The 20413-nt window shown below is 42.4% G+C and overlaps 1 protein-coding gene across 1 annotated transcript in view; it reads right to left on the bottom strand.

Annotated features, from left to right (window-relative positions):
* Positions 1 to 8042: 8042 nt before the first annotated feature.
* Hs6st3 (heparan sulfate 6-O-sulfotransferase 3) overlaps positions 8043 to 20413 on the bottom strand; it is a 732300-nt gene continuing 719929 nt past the window's right edge. Inside the window, exon 2 of the mRNA NM_015820.3 lies at positions 8043 to 8972. Within this exon, the coding sequence (NP_056635.2) occupies positions 8264 to 8972 (709 nt within the window). The 3' untranslated portion in view covers positions 8043 to 8263. The remainder of the gene's footprint in view (positions 8973 to 20413) is intronic.

The following is a 20413-nucleotide window of genomic DNA, read 5'->3' as shown; positions in this document are numbered from 1 at the left end:
TTAGGGTTAATCCTCTTTAGAAGCTTGTCACAGACAAACATACAGATGTGCCTCACTAATGTTCTTGGTATTCTTGCTCAGTCTGATTGAAATCACAATTGTCAGACCCACTGCACTTGTATCTTGGTGCTGGGCTCAACTTAATTCTTATTTTACCTAATAATAGTCCCAAAGATCAAGTAGTGGTTTGACAATTGTGAAACATCAAAGAGAAACTGTAAGATACCTCATTTAAGTGAAAAAAGAATGAGTTGGGTGTTGTCATGTGTCCCCATAAACCCTAGGACTTGTGTGGGGCTCAAGGCAGGAAGATTGCTTAGAGTTCAGCAAAAGCCTAGGACATACAGCCTACAACCATGAAACTTAAAAGTGAAAATAGACCACCGAGATCTACAATAAGAATGAGATGCGTGTCTAATCTTCACCTACTTGGAATCTCTGATCATAGCTTCCAGGATAAGGGCTATGTGGTGGGAGACTGGTGCATTGCTGAGATGAATGAAGAATGTGACCCTGAAGATTTCTAGGTTTTTCTCTTAGATTAGGTTTTCCTTGGAAGTCTGTAAAAGCTCCCCCTCTTACTGTCTGTCTGTCTGTCTGTCTGTCTCTCTCTCTCTCTCTCTCGTGTGTGTGTGTGTGTGTGTGTGTGTGTGTGTGTGTGTGTGTGTGTGTGCATGCATCTGTGTGTACATCTCTGTGCTGCCACACTTGTATGCCTGTCAGTGTATGGTTCTGTGTTCCGAGGGCATGAGATTACATGTGTTTAATTCTCACTGTTTTCTGTAACAGATATTGGGGCTTTTACAGTTGTTAGAAAGTCAAGTTCCCCTTTTGTATGATTCCCACTAGAGAGGAATTTGGTCAAGTGACATTTTCTTATGGATAAAAAAAAAATCTCACCCATAAGCAATATAGGAAACTGCAGTTTCAACTTCCATGGAAGAAAAAGAAAATGACAAATTGTGTTACTTGAGGGACTTGTATATGAGGGAAATTTTTCTACCCTGGAATTTCCCTCCTTGTTACATTATAGGAGCTATTTGTTTGTTTGTATGATTTTGTTTATTTATTTGACTCTCAACCACATCACAGTTTAAATGAGTGGAGAGGATGGCATTAGCAGCCATTTTTGTTTGCTTTTTTTCTTCTTCTCTGGCTTCCTCTTGACTTTCCTTCCCTTGTCTTTGATGGGATTCACAGGTCCTCCAATACACTCCTTGTTGCCTGCACAAGCTTCATCTAGCCTTTATTTCCCCCCTCCCCCCAGCAGGTGGCATTCCATATTTCGTGTACAATTTTAAGGTTCTCAGAGGGGTGATGCAGAGAAGCACATTTTTAGAAGTTGATGTGTTTGAGAGCCTGTGAAAAAGTCCCTGACCTCACAGACTCTAAATGGCTTCAGTACTCATATTCCTCTTCTTTTATGGCTTTTACTGTTTCACATTCAATAACCACACTTATATCCATTGCATGACTTTCCAGAGTTTGACTAAGCTGATCCTGTGGATTGGATTTCCGTAAATCTCTTGAAGTATTTAACATTTTTTTTCATTTTGTATCAAAGTCTGACAAAAACACCATGGAAAAGAATTACTCTTGACATCACAACAGTTTAATATGTTAACTTATTCATTAAATTGTGCTTCACATCAACGGGAATCCTCGGTTCTACAAACTATCATTTTTAAATAGCAATAAGGGCTGATAATGTCACAATATAGTCTCCTAATAACCAAGTTCATACATACTGCACAGAAACAAAAGAAAAAACACCTCCTAGGAGAAATAATTTGCATCTATTGAATGACTATCTTACACCTAAAATGGGGCACCAGATAAAGATTTCAATTTTTTTCTAACATTGATTTGATACATTAAAAAAGATGAAGGAGGAGGAGGAGAAGGAGGAAGAGAAGGATAAGGGGGAAGAGGAGGAAGATGAAGAAGAGGACAAGGAGGAGGAGAAGAAGGAGAAGGAAAAGGAGGAAGAGGAGAAGAAAGAAGAAGAGAAGAGGAAGAAGAAGAGGAAGAAGAAGATAAAGAAGAAGAAGGAGAAGGAGGAGGAGAAGGAGAAGGAGAAGAAGGAGGAGGAGAAGGCGAAGAAGAAGGAGAAGACGAAGAAGAGAATGCAAGCAAAATCCAGAAACTTCTTCTGGGAGAAAAATCATGGTCACATTATTCAAACAAAGCATGACAGGAGATGGAGGATGTGTAGTCATGACTAAGTCACACAAAGCTGCTTGTCAGGACATTGTTTTCCCAGCAAGAGCACAGGATTTGTAGTCCTGATCTCTGGCCTGTCATGAGTTCCCACAGTGAGGCAAAGCATAGATCTTAGAGAGTCCCTGTCAGCGTGCTGAAGATAGACAGTTGCAGTCCTTCCAGTGGAGATTGAAGAAGGCAGGCTCCGGAAACACCTGCATGTCTGTGTCTGCAGATTCAGCATTCTACCAGGCTATCCCAGTCTTCATCCAGAAGTGCAGAGGGTTGCAAGCCTGGCTGGTGTTCACAACAGGCCAGTCCTCAGGATCCTCTGCAGGGGAGGTCAGTTCTGTCAGTAGATTGGGAAGATGGGTCCATGGATGTTCTGAGAGGCTACAAAATTCAGAATGCCCCTGTTTACCCAGGAGGGCTCATTCAGTTTCAGAGAATTTGTCCAGATGTGTGGTGAATATGGCGAGAACAGAGCTGATGTTGGCTAGTGTCCACTAGAAACAGAACAGTATAAAAAGGGAAGCCAAAAGTGTTGAAGAAGGAACCACTGGATGCTCTCCAGAAGTCATGAAGTAGGCAGAGCTGGCAGCCACAGCCAGCCCAGTTACTCAGCCTGGAGGCATTCAGGTGAAGTTCTGGTGACCAATGATGGAAAAGGAAAGCCTAGAATGACGGCTATGTTCACATCAGTGCATTCTTGCCAGCGTCCAGCACAGCTCTCCATGTAATCCAATTCCTTCCCCCAGTCAGTCTTCAGACCCTCAAGCCTACCTGAGCCTCTGATCCTGCCTCATGGCTCGCATCCCTCCTTGTGCTTTCCTAAGTGTCTAGAAGCATGTAGTCATGTGTTTCAGGGCTGCCCTTCATCCTGAGGATGGAAGCTGCATCCTGTCCATGTTCCTATATTACACTGTTGTCCGGCATGAATTTTAACCATCATCTTTCTCTCATTGGGTGGTCTGCCTCTTGCAGCCCTACTTTCTTCTATAGTTGCTATGTGGTCCATAGTCCTCAGTCTCCGATCCATCAGCCAGATGACTGGGAAGGAATCTGATAACCTGAGTGAAGTTGTTTATTTATTACAGTGTAAAGCACTTCCTCTCTCCAGCGATGGGCAGAGGAACCCAGTGAATAACTAATAAAATATATAAGAACTGTCACAATGTGTTGTTGATGAAACACCAGCGACTCGGGGAAGTAGAGAGATGGTGGCATTTCATGAGCAGAGTTCCTATTGATCACCCGATCAGCTTTCCTAGTGGTCAGCTACTGATTTTGAGTTTCTGGAAGGCTGAGTGCCCCATTGGAGTTATATGTTTATCCCCTCAGTGTGCATATTGGATTGTTTGGGGGTGGAATAGGGTTGGTATCCAGCTAGAGGTGTTTGAGTGTCTCCCCTGAATTCATGTGCCGTTCTCTGACTCCCCTCTACTACACTCTATCTGAACAATTCATTCTAGTGAGAGGCCCCATCGCTGGGGGCAGAGCTAAGAGTACACTGGACTGGTCCATGGCATTTTCTAGGTCACTGCAACTCTACAACAAGTTGGAAAAAAGAGAGACAGAAATCAATAAAGACTTAATTTCATATTCTTGCAATTCCCAGTCCCAGGGCTGATGCCAGGCAGCATACAGTAGTGGGAAAAACTCCAAGGCTGAAAGACCAGGGGCTCTGAGCAACTTTCCTGTAAATGAACGCGAACTGGGAATCCTTTCAGCATCTCCGAATCCTCCCTCCAAATGATCAAGTGTAAGAGAATGAAAATGCCAGCCAGTCTATCACAACATAGGCAGGCCAATCAAGATACGGCACAGAAATGGCTGAACAGCATTAAATGCTGACACAGCAAATCTCAGTCTCTTCCTATGTCAAATTGATGAGAAAATATATGACATTGAAAAGGACTGTATACTTATGGACTAATAACTTTCATCAGTATTAATTTTCCATTGTTTCTTTAACAATAGACCTTTCCCCACTTATCACAACAGCTGGCAGTGAATAATAAATACATTTTCTAGTTTTTCTCTGCAGCTAGATATGGCTAATGTTTGGATTTCAGCCAGTGAGACAGGACTGTAAGCAATATCTGTGATTCCCTCTGCTTCAACTCCACTATCTGAAGTGAAGGTGAGATGGCTGTAGCTACAGCAGCCACTGTGGGCCAGGAGGTGGATGCCGTGTTAGGATGAAGAAGCAATAGGAGAGGATTAGTCCCCTCTCTGCTCAGACATTGTGTTAATGGTCTGACTAAATGAAAACTTTTACTTCAAACTTTTGAATACGTTTTTGATAAAGAAACGCACCCCCAGAGCTCCCAGGGACTAAACCACCAACCAAAGAGCACACATGGTGGGACTCATGGCTCCAGCTGCATATGCAGCAGAGGATGGCCTAGTTGGTCATCAATAGGAGGAGAGGCCTTGGTTCTGTGAAGGCTCTATGCTAGGAAATGGGCGTGGGTGGGTTGGTGAGTAGGGGGAGGGGGAAGAGGATTGGGGGTTTTCGGAGGGGAAACCAGGAAAGGGGATAACATTTGAAATGTAAATAAAGAAAATATCTAATAAAAAAAAGATAAGGAAAGAAAAGAAAAGAAAAGAAAAGGCAGAAAAAGGGCATCAAAATTTTTTCCCAAGGTTTCCCAGCTAATAATTAGCATGAAGAGAGTTTATAGTCCAGAATTCTGGTGTCATAGCAAGGACTCCAACCAAGCCTGGCATCTGCCACATGTAACCGGGGGTCTCCAGGAGGAACTTGTTATTTCTTTCTCATTTAGACATAAAGATGAACATTTCCACAAAAATAAAACAATAACCTATTTTATCTAGATGTAAACCCAAATATTCAAAGTAAAAGTGAACCTTGAAGTTTTTTTTTTAAAGAAATACCTTCATGTTTTCAGTAACATAATTTTCTTTAAGTGTTGTCAACATTAATTTGGTAAGATTATCAGTTATTTTCTCCAGTATCAAGGAAACTAGGAGACAAAAATAAATATGTCTGTCTTAGTCCTTAATAAAATGTGAATAAAATGTGTGTGATACACATACATACACATACACACAGAGTCAGACAAACCACACTCTATAAAAATAGAAAAAGGCAGACAGACAGACAGACAGACACAAACTCACACACACATACGTAATCTCATAATCTGTAAACAGACACCCCCTATACCTCCCCAAGTTGTGAACACACACACACACACACGTACCATATACACACCAATCCACTTTCTCATGCTGCTTCTGCCAGGAGAAGGGAGGGAGGAAATGCCTGGGTGGGACCTGGAGGAGTCACAGGAAGTAGGGGTAACCTTGGGATTGTTGTTCCTCTTCTAAGGAATCTAATGCAGTTAGAACTAATGAGTTTTGGGACATAAGACTTCTCACACATCCTTAGCTTCCTGGGCCTGTCACTGCTTCCTACAGCAGCACCCATCATGGAGCCGGGCATTCGGTCTCCAGGGAACATTTTACATCCCCACCTCTCCATTTCTATCAGTGCAGGACCCTGGGGACATGACGATTGTGATGCTTCTGAATGGAGTCTGCTCTCATCCAGACGGAAGGCCATACCCTGTGCATTCAGCAGTGAGGTGTCAGTGAGCCTTTTGATATAATCCCCAAGGTCCCAGAGGAATAGTGTGAAGGTAGTAGGGGCTACCTTCCAGAAGTCTTTGCCAAAATGCACAGTAAGTTTAAAAGAATCAATCTGATGCTTTCTGGCCTGTTTTGATTTTCTGTTTGAAAAAATACTGAAGAGGTGTGTGTGTGTGTGTGTGTGTGTGTGTGTGTGTGTGTGTGTGTGTGTTTGTGTGTGTGTGTGTGTGTGTGTGTGTGTGTGTTTAGCACGCACACAACTAATGGAAGAGGTTAAGTTTTTAGGTTTCCCTTTCTGGCAGACCACTGGGTCTTAACAGCTGAATGAGTTCTCATCCGTGCCTGCTATCCACTTCCCTCTCCGCTCCTCCAGAGCCAATCATCATAAAGAGACCTGCATGTTTTGAGAGGTCTCATCTCTACCAACTAAATAGCCATGGTTAATTGTCCACTTTAAATTTACATCTGTGTGTAGCCCAAAAATTACCATTGCCAGAGAAGTCATCCATCTCTCCAGCTCACTAGTGCGATGGAGAGGAGGAGAGACTCACCCTGAGGAGAAGGGCTCTGGATCACGGCAAGTGTGATCTCATTACATTGTGCCACCCTGGTGGATCAGGAAGAACAGGTACTTCCGACTGATAACATCTGGCTTCTGGTATAAATGGCAGGGTGATCTGCACTACATGTGAAGCAGAATGTAGATATGAACCATGTGCTGTGTCAACAGTCAGGTCTGTCCTGTGACCTCCATGGAAACCTCATTCCATCTGTGGTCTTCATTTTCTCAGCTATATAATGAAGACCTGGAAGGCCATGCAGTGATGTCATTTCCTGCCGCACAGCAGATGCCAATCACAGTGAGAGAGATACCAAAGCCACTCCTTTGCTGGAATCTACAAGAGATGCTGGCCTGCTGCATCAGGCACTCCATAAACACTGGGGCATGATGGCTTTTTCAGCCCCAGAGAAAGCATTCTTAAGTCTGAGAAGTGGCTTATGTAAAGCTGGCTTAAACATCAAACATGTAGGACATCAATGAAATAGGCTTTCAGATCTGATTTAGGGGGTCTCAAGCCTTTGGCCTTTGGCTGCTTAAAAGGATTGATCTTATCAATGTGCTGTAAGACTTCTACCCACTCTGATCTTCTGGAATGTGAGAGGAAGACTTTCTATCCCCCCCTCCCTACTCCTTTCCAGAGCAGTGGTTGCTGCTGTGGATTGAACGAGCAAACTCACGGATCCTAGGGCAGTGCAGTGCGGTTTTGGTTCAGTTTTGTGCACAGTAGCTTGGTTCTCTGGTTGTAGCCATAGAACAGGCAATAATCATGTAGGAAGATAGCGGTTTAGAGACACCACAATGTTACATGCAGCATCCTTCTGAACCCGGATATAATGGTCTCATGGATGCTGTACTGAATCTCCTGGCCCCACTCATTTACTGACCCTGAATGTATTACATGTGCTCAGTGTTTTAGCTCCTGTCCTTCAAGCCAAGTTCTTTGCCACATCTTTTTGTGATAGCAGATTTCTGAACCTGACTGATAAGGAATCTGCTCCACAAAGATAAAAGTCTAACATTCTTTCAACAGCTAAGGTCCTAAAGCTAGTTTAAAAAATTGAGGTGTTTCCTCCTGGTTTCTTTGTTGTCGCTCTTTGAATTTTTTATTTATTCTTTATCTGGAAGATGAACGGTAATATAGTGCAATCCCGTTGGTCATCACTAAATGAGTGTGATGTTCGAGATGTCCTGCCAGTGTTCATTTCTCAGATCCACAACCAGCTCTGCCTAGTGTGCACTCCTTGTTCCTTAAAAGGTAGAGTGGACATGTGGCTTAGGGCTTTGATCTCGGAGGTTGTAGCCTAGCAGTCTCTAGCTATGTTCAATGTTACAGGAATTTTGTTTAAAAACAACTGTAGAGACGAACCATGTTATGCATGATTTAAACCTCATGTGAATGGTTCCCAAATTCAAAACTGGGTGAGAGGCTCATCCAAGGACAAAAAGATCTGTCTTTCTTTAAACAGACTAAAGTTCAATTGGGCGAAACATGCTGCAATCAGCAGAGCATCCAAACCATGGGTTTGGTTTTCCTGTGCGCTTCTGTGGGTTCCAGGTTCCCAAACTGACCCATTGGGAGTGGCAAAGATACTACAGACTTTCTCCTTTTGGAAGCCTCTTTCCTGACCCCCTCTACAGTGGTCTTTCGGATATATTTCCACCCCCCACTTAATATCAGTGATCAGAAAATGTCTAGAAAAGAAGGAGAACGGGACGGAAAATCCCAGCTGGATTGGAAATGAAGGCAGAGGGGAAGCATGGGTCCAAATGAAGTCACATAAAGCCAGAGGTCCTCATCATGGCCCAACTTCTTCCAAGTAATCCAAGAGAAGGAGGAGGGGCCTGCTTATCCCCCTTCATACAAAAGGAGCAGGCAGAGGGTCACCATCTGACCACTTGGCTGTTGTAGTCCTCAGTGACAGTCCCCTCCATGGCCCTATCCTCTTTGGGCCACCGGTGTGCTCTGTGCTCTCGCTGCAGCCTCCGCTCCTCGCGCCTCTTTTGGCGGTCCCTCTGGTGCTCTAGCTGTTTGGTGTGATGGTAGCGTTGCTGGAAGAGATCCTTCGCATACTCATAAAGCTGCATGTCCAGGAAATTCAACTCCTCGATGTGCTGACGGGCTCCATCATTGATGTCCACGTTGGATGCCCGTGTGATGTTGAACTGTGTGAAAGGAGAGATGAACTTCAGGTTGAATGTCCTCTCAAAGAGAAACTGTGTCTTCCTCTGGAATTCAGTGAGCCCAAAGAAGGCCATATTCTTCAGATTGTTCTTAGCGCTCTGCAGCAGGATGGTGTTCCGCTCGCTCTCATTCATGAAAGTCAAGTTGTAGCAGCCCACCAGGCTGAGGTCGGCCAGCATGCGCACTTGGCGGTTGTTGGCCAGGTTGTAGCTACAATCCATGAACTCCCGCAAGCTGACCCCAGACCAGTCATCCCCAGGATAGCAGGTAGGCAGCTCATCTGGTGTGGGGCTCCTTCCGTCGCACATATGGAGAGAGGTTTTCCATGTGGCCCCTCTCTGGACATGCTTCCATTCGCTCAGGTAACGTGACACTGGGTCCCGCAACATCGTGATGTAGTAGAAATTCCTGGAAGAGATTAGAGGAGACGGTCAGCGGCTGACAACTGTTTATGGAGACGTTTTTACCCCATTGAATGTGGGTGGGAGCCAAGTGAATCCTCCATTCACTGCTTCATTTCCTCCGCACTTAGTCTGGATAAATACTGATGCCTTCAATAGTAAACACAAATCACCCATCGGACCCTACGCATTATCTGTTTTATTTGAGCCTTATACCAAACTTTTGTATTGTATGTATTGTGTGTATTGGAAACATACAAGGTCATAGAACCAAAATTTCAAGACCAAAACCTAATCCTTCTTCATATTTCCTCATGACATTGCTACTCAGATTATAAGCCTTGAAGGGGAGAGGTTAAGTGCCCATCACACCCTTGTCACTTGAAGTGATTCAGAAGAAACTGGAGGTCTGTTTGTCACAGAAGCCACAGAAGAGACTCTGCAGAAAAACAGGGTACACACAAGCCCTCTGAGCTCCATTTCTGAAACCCTAATTTTCCCATTGCCTTTCCACAGGAGATAGTTTGATTCTACGTCAGTCCCAGTCCAGTCCTGCCTCACTGCTACAGGCATGCTCTAGGAATAGAGAGCCAATCAGGTTAACTCAGAGTTGCTCTGGAGACACAGGTATGGTTTCCATGATGCTCTGGGAAGAACCTCAGACAGCCCCAGTACAATGCTTTGCATGCTTCCAAGTGGACAGAAAGTGGCCTGCTATGCCCTGAAGGGAAGGAGAATTGTGCAGTGTTTCTGCCACCTGCTTGGAACTCAGAGGAGAAGACACAGTCATAGGAGCTTCATCTGTCTTAGTGTATGTTCTCTGAAGAAGCTTGGAACAAAGTAAGCAGATATTTTGACATGGATACACACATACACACACACACACACACACAGATGATGCATAGATAGATCAATACATACATACATACATACATATATACATACATAGATATATAGATACATAGAGATAGATACATGATAGATAGATAGATAGATAGATAGATAGATAGATAGATAGATACGAGGCAGGTGATAAATTCATAATGGATACATAGATGTGACAGGTTATTGGAAGATGATAGTTACATGACAGGAAACTAGATATGATGGATATCTAGTAGATAAATTGGCGATGAATAGATTATAGTTGCATAGATATAGATGATATATAAATAAATGACAGGGGGAAATAGCTGGTAGATATTTAGAGAGTAGATAATCTGTTGAATAACATCTTACTACCTCTGCATCATGTATAACTTGCCAATCACTGCAATCAAGCAGCTACAGATATTATTTATTTAGACATAAATGGCATGGGCCAGCCCTATTTCAAATAAAGGCTGTGTGTTTGTAAAACTGAAAAGAAAATTAGGAGAGGTTGGGACACGTCTCTGCCTCTCTGTGTTGTTGCAGCATTCTTCTCCACTGTGGCTGCAGGTGGACACACCAGGGAAAACTCTAGGACCCGGTTAGATGTACTGTCACAAACTCCAAACAAATTGCCTTTAGCAGGGGAACATGATCACTGCTTGTGAGATTTTGAAGAGAGAAGACAAAAGCTAAGCCACATTTTATGTTTATAACAGCTCAGTGTCAACAAAGAAGATGACGGAAAGAAACCTCGCAGCAAGCCAAACCCATGGAAAATAAGAAACTAGTATTTTTTTAAGCAACAAAGCCCAGAGGTGCTTGCTGAGTGTCTGAAGAAAGGATAAAGTACGGGAGGCTGATGTCCAATTCACAGAAATACCATGCTCTCCTGTACCACTTAGGCAAGGTAGCTTTCAAGATCGGGGCAAAATTTTTTCAGTGTTGTCTTACGTCGCAATGATAAATTTTTTTTTTAAATAAAAATACTTAAATGACTGGATGCTATCTCTTTTTTCATAGGCTAACACTGTAAAATGCCTTGCATGCTTTCAAGTGGTCAGAAAGGGACCATCCCTAAAGGGAAGGAGAATCGTGCAATGTGTCTACTCCTTGCTTGGCACCCAGAGAAGACTCACATGAGCTTGATCTGTCTTAGTGTGTGCTCTTCGAAGAAGCTTGAAAATAATGTAAGCAGCTATTTTGACATGAATACACACAGGATAGATAGATAGATAGATAGATAATGATAAATATGGATAGATGATGATGATAGATAGATAGATAGATAGATATAGATAGACATATTTGAGTATACACTAGTTCTTTTAGTATTTATTTAGTGTTAAATGAATTATTTGAGAAGAGAAGAGATTGTCAAAGGTGAGACTGTCATTGGTAGCAAGTTACAGAACTTGGATTTAATCATATCTGCCTTAATCCATGAGAATTCTTCCTTTGTCATCATAGGACAACAGGAAAGAAAGCTTCTGGATGCGACATTCAATTTAACTTAGAGCTTGCTCTACTTGGCAGAAGTAAACTAGATAGAAACTCTCTACATACTCAGCTATAACAACAAAAACAAATAGTTTGGAGGCAAGTTATTTTTATTCTGATTTTTAGAAATATTTGATATTTTCTTTTAAACTATACCTTTGTCTTCTTTTTTTCAATTCAGATCCTTGCCAGTAGGTAAACCAAATGGTTTGGAATGTGCTAGAGAAACGTCAAAATCTTAACTGATGCTCAGAAAGAGAACCTTTAACTCCAGAAGGAGAATTTCTTGAATTTGCCACTGGCTCTCCAGCTTTCACCCGGCATTGCCTGTCACCATTTTTCTTTTTTTTTATTAGGTATTTTCCTCATTTACATTTTCAATGCTATCCCAAAGGTCCCCCATACCCACCCCCCCAATCCCCTACCCACCCACTCCCCCTTTTTGGCCCTGGCGTTCCCCTGTACTGGGGCATATAAAGTTTGCAAGTCCAATGGGCCTCTCTTTGCAGTGATGGCCGACTAGGCCATCTTTTGATACATATGCAGCTAAAGACAAGAGCTCCCGGGTACTGGTTAGTTCATATTGTTGTTCTGGCAGAGAAACACCTGAAAAAATGTTCAACATCCTTAATCATCAGGGAAATGCAAATCAAAACAACACTGAGATTCCACTTCACTCCAGTCAGAGTGGCTAAGATCAAAAACTCAGGTGACAGCAGATGTTGGCGAGGATGTAGAGAAAGGGGAACACTCCTCCATTGTTGGTGGGATTGCAAGCTTGTACAACCACTCTGGAAATCAGTCTGGCGGTTCCTCAGAAAATTGGACATGTTACTACCGGAGGATCCCACGATACCTCTCCTGGGCATATATCCAGAAGATGTCCCAACCGGTAAGAAGAACACATGCTCCACTATGTTCATAGCAGCCTTGTTTATAATAGCCAGAAGCTGGAAAGAACCCAGATGCCCCTCAACAGAGGAATGGATACAGAAAATGTGGTACATTTACACAATGGAATACTACTCAGCTATTAAAAAGAATGAATTTATGAAATTCCTAGGCAAATGGATGGACCTGGAGGGTATCATCCTGAGTGAAGTAACCCAATCACAAAGGAACTCACACAATATGTACTCACTGATAAGTGGATAATAGCCCAGAAACTTAGGATACCCAAGATATAAGATACAACTTGCCAAACGCATGAAATTCAAGAAGAACGAAGACCAAAGTGTGGACACTTTACCCTTTCTTAGAAATGGGAACAAAACACCCATCGAAGGAGTTACAGAGACAAAATTTGGAGCTGTGGCGAAAGGATGGACCATCTAGTGACTACCATATGCAGGGATCCATCCCATAATCAGCTTCCAAATGCTGACACCATTGCATACACTAGCAAGATTTCGCTGAAAGGACCCAGTTATAGCTCTCTCTTGTGAGACTAGGCCGGGGCCTAGCAAACACAGAAGTGGATGATCACAGTCAGCTATTGGATGGGTCACATGGCCCCTAATGGAGGAGCTAGAGAAGTCACCATTTTTCATAACTTTGTTATTTCACATGGTGATCAGAAGGTGCCCCGGTGGAAGAATGTGTCCTCAAGTGTTGGAAAGGAATCAAGAAATGCATGACATGACTTCCATGCATCCATGGCTTTTCAAATTCAGCCCAGAGTAGGTTTCGTTGACTCCAGCTGGGTGTCAGGGTTCCTGGGGAGCCATTGTTGACCAGGTTCAGTCCAGAGAGGGTCTCCTCCCCTGAAACTGAGGTTAGATGACCTCACTTTGTGCCTAATGTGGGAATGCTTGACCTTTCACTCCCACAGCATAGTGATCTTTATTCTGCAAATAATTTATAGTAGCTATTATGACTATGGTAATGATAAGGATGTAACTCAGGGTTTATGTTTGCCAAACACACCAGGGCAAGAGAATTTAGAGGTGTTCAATTGAGCCACAGTAGAGCTCGAATGGAATATTATTAGCTTTCCTGTTAGCTAAGCCAACCAGAAGACAAACACAAGGACTTCAACAACAGCAAGATCCAATGACAATAAGATTCAAGTTCTGTTATCTGTTTCAAATCTTTTATTAGACAATATTTAAAAATAACAGAGTTGGTGATGTGGTATGGAAGACAGAATTCCAAAGTTAGTGATATCCAGACCCAAGTTAATCTGCGGAATTACGAAGGAAATGTTTTGATCTCACTTGAGAATACTAGGCATAGAAGTCTTAGTAACTTTGCTTTATTAGACATTAAGTGGACACATAATCTTAAAGGAAATTTAAAAATGATCTTATATTCAAACTAAATGTTTTAACTTTATATTGCATTTAATAATGCTTAGTGATGTTTAAACGAAGTCTCGGGCAATTTTGAGGTTTCCTAGACAAAGGAGTCAACTTGTAAATAAATTTAATCTGACACTGAGACATAAATTTACAACACAACTCCTGTACCTATGCCTCAGGGACCACTGGGAAAAGGAGGCAGAAAGATGACAAGAATCAGAGGAACAGGAAATTTGTTGACAGATTGTGTCTGTTCTACGGGTGTTAGAAAAGCTACATTCATGGGGTTTCACCAACATGGATGCCCAAACATGACCTGAATGAGGAAGACAGCAATAGACATGTAAACTTGAATGCAGAATGCTCACAAGCTCTAAGGAATGCTCAGAGCTTTCCTAGGAAAGAACATGACAATTGATCATCCAATATTGAATAGTCAGCTCTGAAAACACAAAGATAAGTGATGCTATATGGACCTAGCTGATTGTATTCTACACACACACACACACACACACACACACACTAAAGAAAAGGAGCCATGAATTTGAAAAGGAACAAGGTAACTATATGCGAGAGCTTGAGGAGAAAAGGGAAGGGGGAAGTTATGTGATTATATTATAATAATAAAAATTAAATTGTAAGGTACAATATAAGAAACTAGAACATTTTCTTTGATGTGTTCCACGTTGTCCTAACTGGCAACTTTGGATGCCAGAAGCTAACAGATTTTGATAAGTGGTTTAGTCAAATTTTTCACATGTATATTTCATCAGTTTTGTTCTGTAATTCAGCTGTATTGGTTGGTTTTGTGTGTCAACTTGACACAAGCTGGAATTATCACAGAGAAAGGAGCCTCCTTTGAGAAAAATGCCTCCATGAGATCCAGCTGTAAGGCATTTTCTCAATTAGTGATCAAGGGTGGGTGGGCCCATTATGGGTGGTACCATCCCTGGGCTGGGAGTCCTGGGTTCTATAACAGAGCAAGCTGAGCAAGCCAGGGGAGGCAAGCCAGTAAAGAACATTCCTCCATGGCCTCTGCATCAGCTCCTGCTTCCTGACCTGCTTGAGTTCCAGTCTGACTTCCTTTGGTGATGAACAGCAGTATGGAAGTGTAAGCTAAATAAACCCCTTCTTCCTCAACTTGCTTCTTGGTCATGATGTTTTGTGCAGGAATAGAAACCCTGACTGAGACTGCAGCCAAAACACAAATCAGAAAAACTGTAAAAGTAAAATTATAGAGTTGAAGGACATCCAACTAATGAAGATAAAAAGCAAATTGAAATTATTTTTTATCATCTGTAAACATTCTTTCTTTTTTCAAGATTTAGTAAATTGTAGTGAAATGATGTCTGTTTCTGGGCCGCACACCTGTCTGACTTTAACAGAGCAGAAAGAGTTCCATAGCAGTTGTCTCTTCCTGCTGCAGTTTTGATCTGGAATGCTTTCGTTCCCCCAACTCCCATGTGGCCACAGCCCAGTTCTCACCACAGTGTCTCTGGAAGATGGTAGAACTTGTTCATAGCGAAAAAGCTAACTCCTGGCAATGTGTCCTGGGATGGGTGTGTCCTGGGATGTGTGTGTCCTCAGATGGTTTTGTCCTGAGATGGGTGTGTCCTGAGATGGGTGTGTCCTGGGATAGCTGTGTCCTGGGATGAGTGTGTGGGAAGTTGGGTCCCTTCCTGTTTCTCTGTTACTTCCTACCCACTGTATTTGAGTAACAGTGATCTACCCATGCTCTCATCACCACATTCCACCTTCCCACAGGCTGAAATGAGCAGTGTAACCAACAATGGCTGAGACCTCTGAAATGGAGCCAGAATCAACCTTCTTCCTTTTAAAGATTTCTGTCTCAGGCACTTTGGTTTACTGATAGAAAACTAGGGCATCTCTCTGTATCCGAACACTGGAAACTCGTTTTCTTCTGCTCCCATAATTGTCAATTCAGGTCCCAATAAAAGTATTCATTTTCTTGAAATGTGAAACTTTCGTTTTTAAGCCTACCTGTTTAATAGTGGAATAGAATATAACAGGCGTTTTGAAATGATAAATAACAAGGACAAGCCTAGGTCTGTGGTGGCCATAACACAAAGGCCTCTTGGTGACTTCTGCTCCTTTAACTCCATCGCCTACAGCTAGACTAAATAGACTGAATATTCTCCTTCAACATCTCAACCCTCCCCCCTCTCTCCCCTCCCTCTCCCTCTCGTTCCCTCTCCCCTCCCCTCCTTCTCTCCTTATTTGCTAATAACTAATCCACTTTCCTTATTTCACCTAACCAAACATTCATATATAACCCACCAAACATTATTTGAACCTTCCCTCTCTCACATAAGCACTGTGGCTAGGTACTGGGAAATCTCTGGGATTAAAGATATTGTTCCCATCGAGACTTTAGGCACCCACTTATTACGATAAAGCGAGAGAAGTTCTAAATGCCAATTAAGGGGCAGATCTGCCAATGTCCTTGAACCAGAACAGTTCTTAAGAAATGTAACTCTGTCTTGTTGGGAGCATCCTTTCCACAGAGCTATTACTTGCCATCTACTTCGTCAAAACTTGGGTGAATTCACTTAAGAAAGCTTAGAGTGAACTCTTTAGAATTGCCAGACGTGTAGCCCCAGGACAATAACGACAAATTCATGTGTGTACAGAAAAATCGGGAAATGGATGCTGTTGTCAGTTTAGTAATTATTTTACTTGATCACAAGCATATGGTATAGCATGGTTTATTGAGGTTCCAAGGCAACAGAACACACATTTTTCAATGTTCTCATATATTAAAGTATTCTAAATACAACACATGGGAATTGCTTTCTTCTTTCACATCGAAGACTCTTTCCTCTGCTCACCTCTGCTGCCTTAAGTCACGGCTCATACCCCTTTCCCTCGACCTTACTGCGTATAGTGTTTCTTTGCACTACATAAGTTTCATGAGAAAATAAGCCTTAGATATCTCTAAAACTTCAACTGCCTTTCTGAATAACACCCATTGTACCTTAGATCTCATAGCAGCTAAAGGCAGTGATCAGCTCATAGGAGATGCTCAATAATTGATTGCTGGACATTGGTGGACCAAAGAAATTGGGGATTGGACGAAATGCATGCATTTGGGTAACTAAGGCCAACATTACCTTTAATAACTATGCCTTTTTCCCTCTCACATAAAACATGTTTTCACTCTTTTTAAAGACAAAATTGTAACAGAGAGTAGAATGATGTGGCTTTGATTTTGTTGGTTGAGAAAGAGAAGGACAGTCAACACATACAAGGGGCAACATGTTGACGATTTCTAATACAAGGGCTAATTAGTAACAATTTGGTTTATTTTAATTATTATTAAGATAATGATTTTCCTCCAACTGCTTTATGAAAGCATTTCATATACAAGTTTATTGTATAAATTGTTCCTTTTTTCAAATAGTCAATGGTTTGATTGATACATGCATATTAACAGTTTGCTGTGTGCAAGGAACATTTCTGAAAAGTGTGGAGAAGATGATTTTAAAATGTCCTCAAGTATTGATGACTTAGGTTTGCTGGGTTAGAAAATTATATTAATTGACAAGTTATTGGTGTAAGGAGTGGACCAAAATATTTAAGAATGTTCTCTTCCTTGAAGCATCACTAAAGTAGCTTGACCAGGCCATGCAGATCATGTTTGTAGATTAATAAATGTTTGTTTTGCATATAGTATATACAAAATATATATAGTAGAGACTACAAGCTCACGCATGGTGTTGAAAACAAAATGTTCCAGGCTCTGAATCACACTTCTAGCTGTTAAATCATAAAAGCACTGTCTTAGGAAGATGTGTTTAGCAATAGCATTAGAGATTGGTTAAAGTAGCTAGAGGCAAAGAGAGACATTTTAAAGCTACAGGAAGAGACCAGCAGAGAAAAACTCCTGAGGGTATGGTGATGGGTTCAGGACAGATTAAAAAACCTGACTTCGTGGATTGTTTTCCTCTGCCTTTGGAAGCCACTAGCAACACCTCTTTTCTGGTAGCTTCTATTTAATATTTCTCGTTCTATGTTGTGATGGGAAGCACAGTTAAGATGGCACATGGGTGTAATAAGGAGTGTAAGATACTTGAATTGCTTTGTTGGGGTGACTGAAACAACATTCACTCTTGTCTAAGACGATGACTTGACAATTCAGTAAGAAAGCAAGGGAAAAAATTTACAAAACACCAGGCTCCCAAATATTAATGACTACACTCCTCCCACCTCTAGCTTAAACCATATAAAACCAAACAACAAAATTATTGTCATAGTATCATAGCCATGTAAGTGGGAACTCCCCTGCTCAGGTGTCTTTGTTGTGAGCTTTCGTCCTTGTCTCCCCAGCTAAGCTTGAGCCCTCCTGTACACTACCTGTACTTGTGGCAGCCAGTGAATGCCTTCTAATCTCACAGGCTTCATTATAACCTGAAAGAGAGAACCTGGCTATGCCTGTCTATCTGCAGAACTTAAGTCACATGACCAAACAGATCATGGATGCTCCATTGGCCAATGTCTATGGAAGGAATAAATATACAAAATTTATCAGCCACTATTTTATTGATTCCTCTACTGTGTAAGATACACGGGCAATAAGAAATTTCTTCTTCCTTGTCTTGCCCTACAGACTTTGATATGAGTGTTCTCTGTGTAATCAAGTTTGTTCAAAGTCAGTGTCACCTGAACACCCAGAGCTTTGGTAAGGCACAGACTTGGGGGGGCTACTGAGGAGATTCTTGGTCTTCAATGTGGGACAGGCATGGGTGAAGTGTCCATTCTCAATATTAGTTGACACATGTGTAGAAGAGGCCCTTAGCCATCTCTGCCCTGGTACGTGCTGGAGTTGTTCACCATACTCAGAATGGAATCAATTTTTCTTCTCTCTTTAGTGTCCTATGGGATGATGGGATGCCTGTTCATGATCTCTGCGTAGCATGATCTTCACAGTACTTCCAGGGATATGTTCATCAGCGAGTGCTTGACACTCAGTCTGTCCTTTGACTAGGTGGTAAAGGGTCCTTTATGGAAGCCTTGAAAGCAAGTTAAGGACTATAAGAGTGCGCCAACCCTGTCTTTAAAGCACAGTGCTGTGGGATTCAGATGTGTGGCTCTTATCCATTTTTTAAAATTGTTTTCCCCAGTAAGAAGCTCAAGAGATAATTGTTATATACAAACAACATGGAACTTGTGAGATACGAAGTATGGAGAAATTTAAAATAGTGTGCAATTACTTACTTCATGTAAACCACAGACTGCCCCATATATTCTTACTCATTCTCCCATCCTCTCTTCCTCTCTCTCTATTTCTCTCTCTCTTTCCCCACTTTTTAAGAATCTGATCTCATTTGACCTCTTTTCAACTTCATTTTAGAAGATGAGTTGTCTGTTTTATTTATTCTTTTTCTATAGAGTATAATGTTCTTCTATAAAGCCATAACATTTGAATTATGCATGGTTAATACATGGGGATGGTCTCTTCACTTTGCATACCTAAGCAGTAGGATTATTATTATCAATAATGTGATGAGACTCCCAAGCCATAAATACCATGCTGACAATGAATTACAGGAGTAGAATTTCCCAGCCAAGGGTATTACATTGCAATACTCCTTATTTATTTATTTTTTTTCGTTTTGTTTTGTTTTTCCAGACAGAGTTTCTCCGTGTAGCCCTGGCTGTCCTGGAACTCACGCTGTAGACCAGGCTGGCCTCGAACCCAGAAATCCACCTCCGTCTGCCTCCCAAGTGCTGGAATTAAAGGCGTGCGCCACCACCGCCCGGCTACATTGTAATACTCTCATTACATCGTCAAAATACCTAGATGAAGGTACCACCAGTGTACGTGACTTCGGGACAGGACGGGAGGGATCACCCTCAAGGCTGATATCCTTGAATTCCGGTGTACATGACCACCTGAAGCCGAAGGGAGTTGACACCAGCCTTTGGCCACTCCCTCTGGACAGTGCCCTACTGTGAAGATGAACCTTCCAGGGACATTTCAGGACAGTCAGGTGGGGCTTCGTGACATGCGGGTATGGCAACATTTTCCTCCAAAAAAGATTTATTCTTCACATAATGAGCAGCTGGGATATCAAATTAGAGACTCGACACGTGGGCTCTGGTCCCACTCTCCGGGGTTGCTGCAATATTGAAGCTGGCATCTGGATCACAGAGACTCGAATCCCCCACTCGCTCCATGTGGGCCTTCAGAGAGTGAGCCACTGGAGATGCAGCTTGCTAACTTTATGTGAAGCCACGGATGCTAAACTAACCAAACAAAAGTAGGAAATAGGAGGCCCCAGGACCGTAGGTCATCTCAGTCGCCGCTAACTCCTCCTTCCCTTGAGTCGGGGGATGCATTTATCAGTACGGTGGATTTTAAGTCCTGTCACGTCAGTTTCTTATATTGACGTGAACCTATGAGCCTCAGACTCACTAAAATGCCATGATTTTCTGGTGCTTGTCACATTTGCTTTCACTGTACCCCAAGCGGCTGCCGCAAGCATAAATTTCAGGGAATGCATGTTCCAGGGGCTTGTTTTTGCTATCTTGCCAAGCACAGATCCTCTCAGTACAGTTTCAGATGTGCGGAGGAGGGTCCTGCTCTCATGCATTATTCAGAGACTTCCGTGATTGCTCGGTTCAGAGGCGCCCTGCTTTGCCCTGCATCTCTGGGATTTGGACTTCTCAAGGCATTCTGCAGAGCTGTGGTTTATGCATGCGGGTATCCACCTGGAGCCTTGGAGCCGCCCTGGAGTGAGATAAGGCCCCATTCAGT

This window comes from Mus musculus, chromosome 14 (genome assembly GCF_000001635.26).
Source record: "Mus musculus strain C57BL/6J chromosome 14, GRCm38.p6 C57BL/6J".
Classification (NCBI taxonomy): domain Eukaryota; kingdom Metazoa; phylum Chordata; class Mammalia; order Rodentia; family Muridae; genus Mus; species Mus musculus.
Note: the sequence above shows the minus strand (reverse complement) of the source record. Positions and strands in the feature narration are given on the sequence as shown.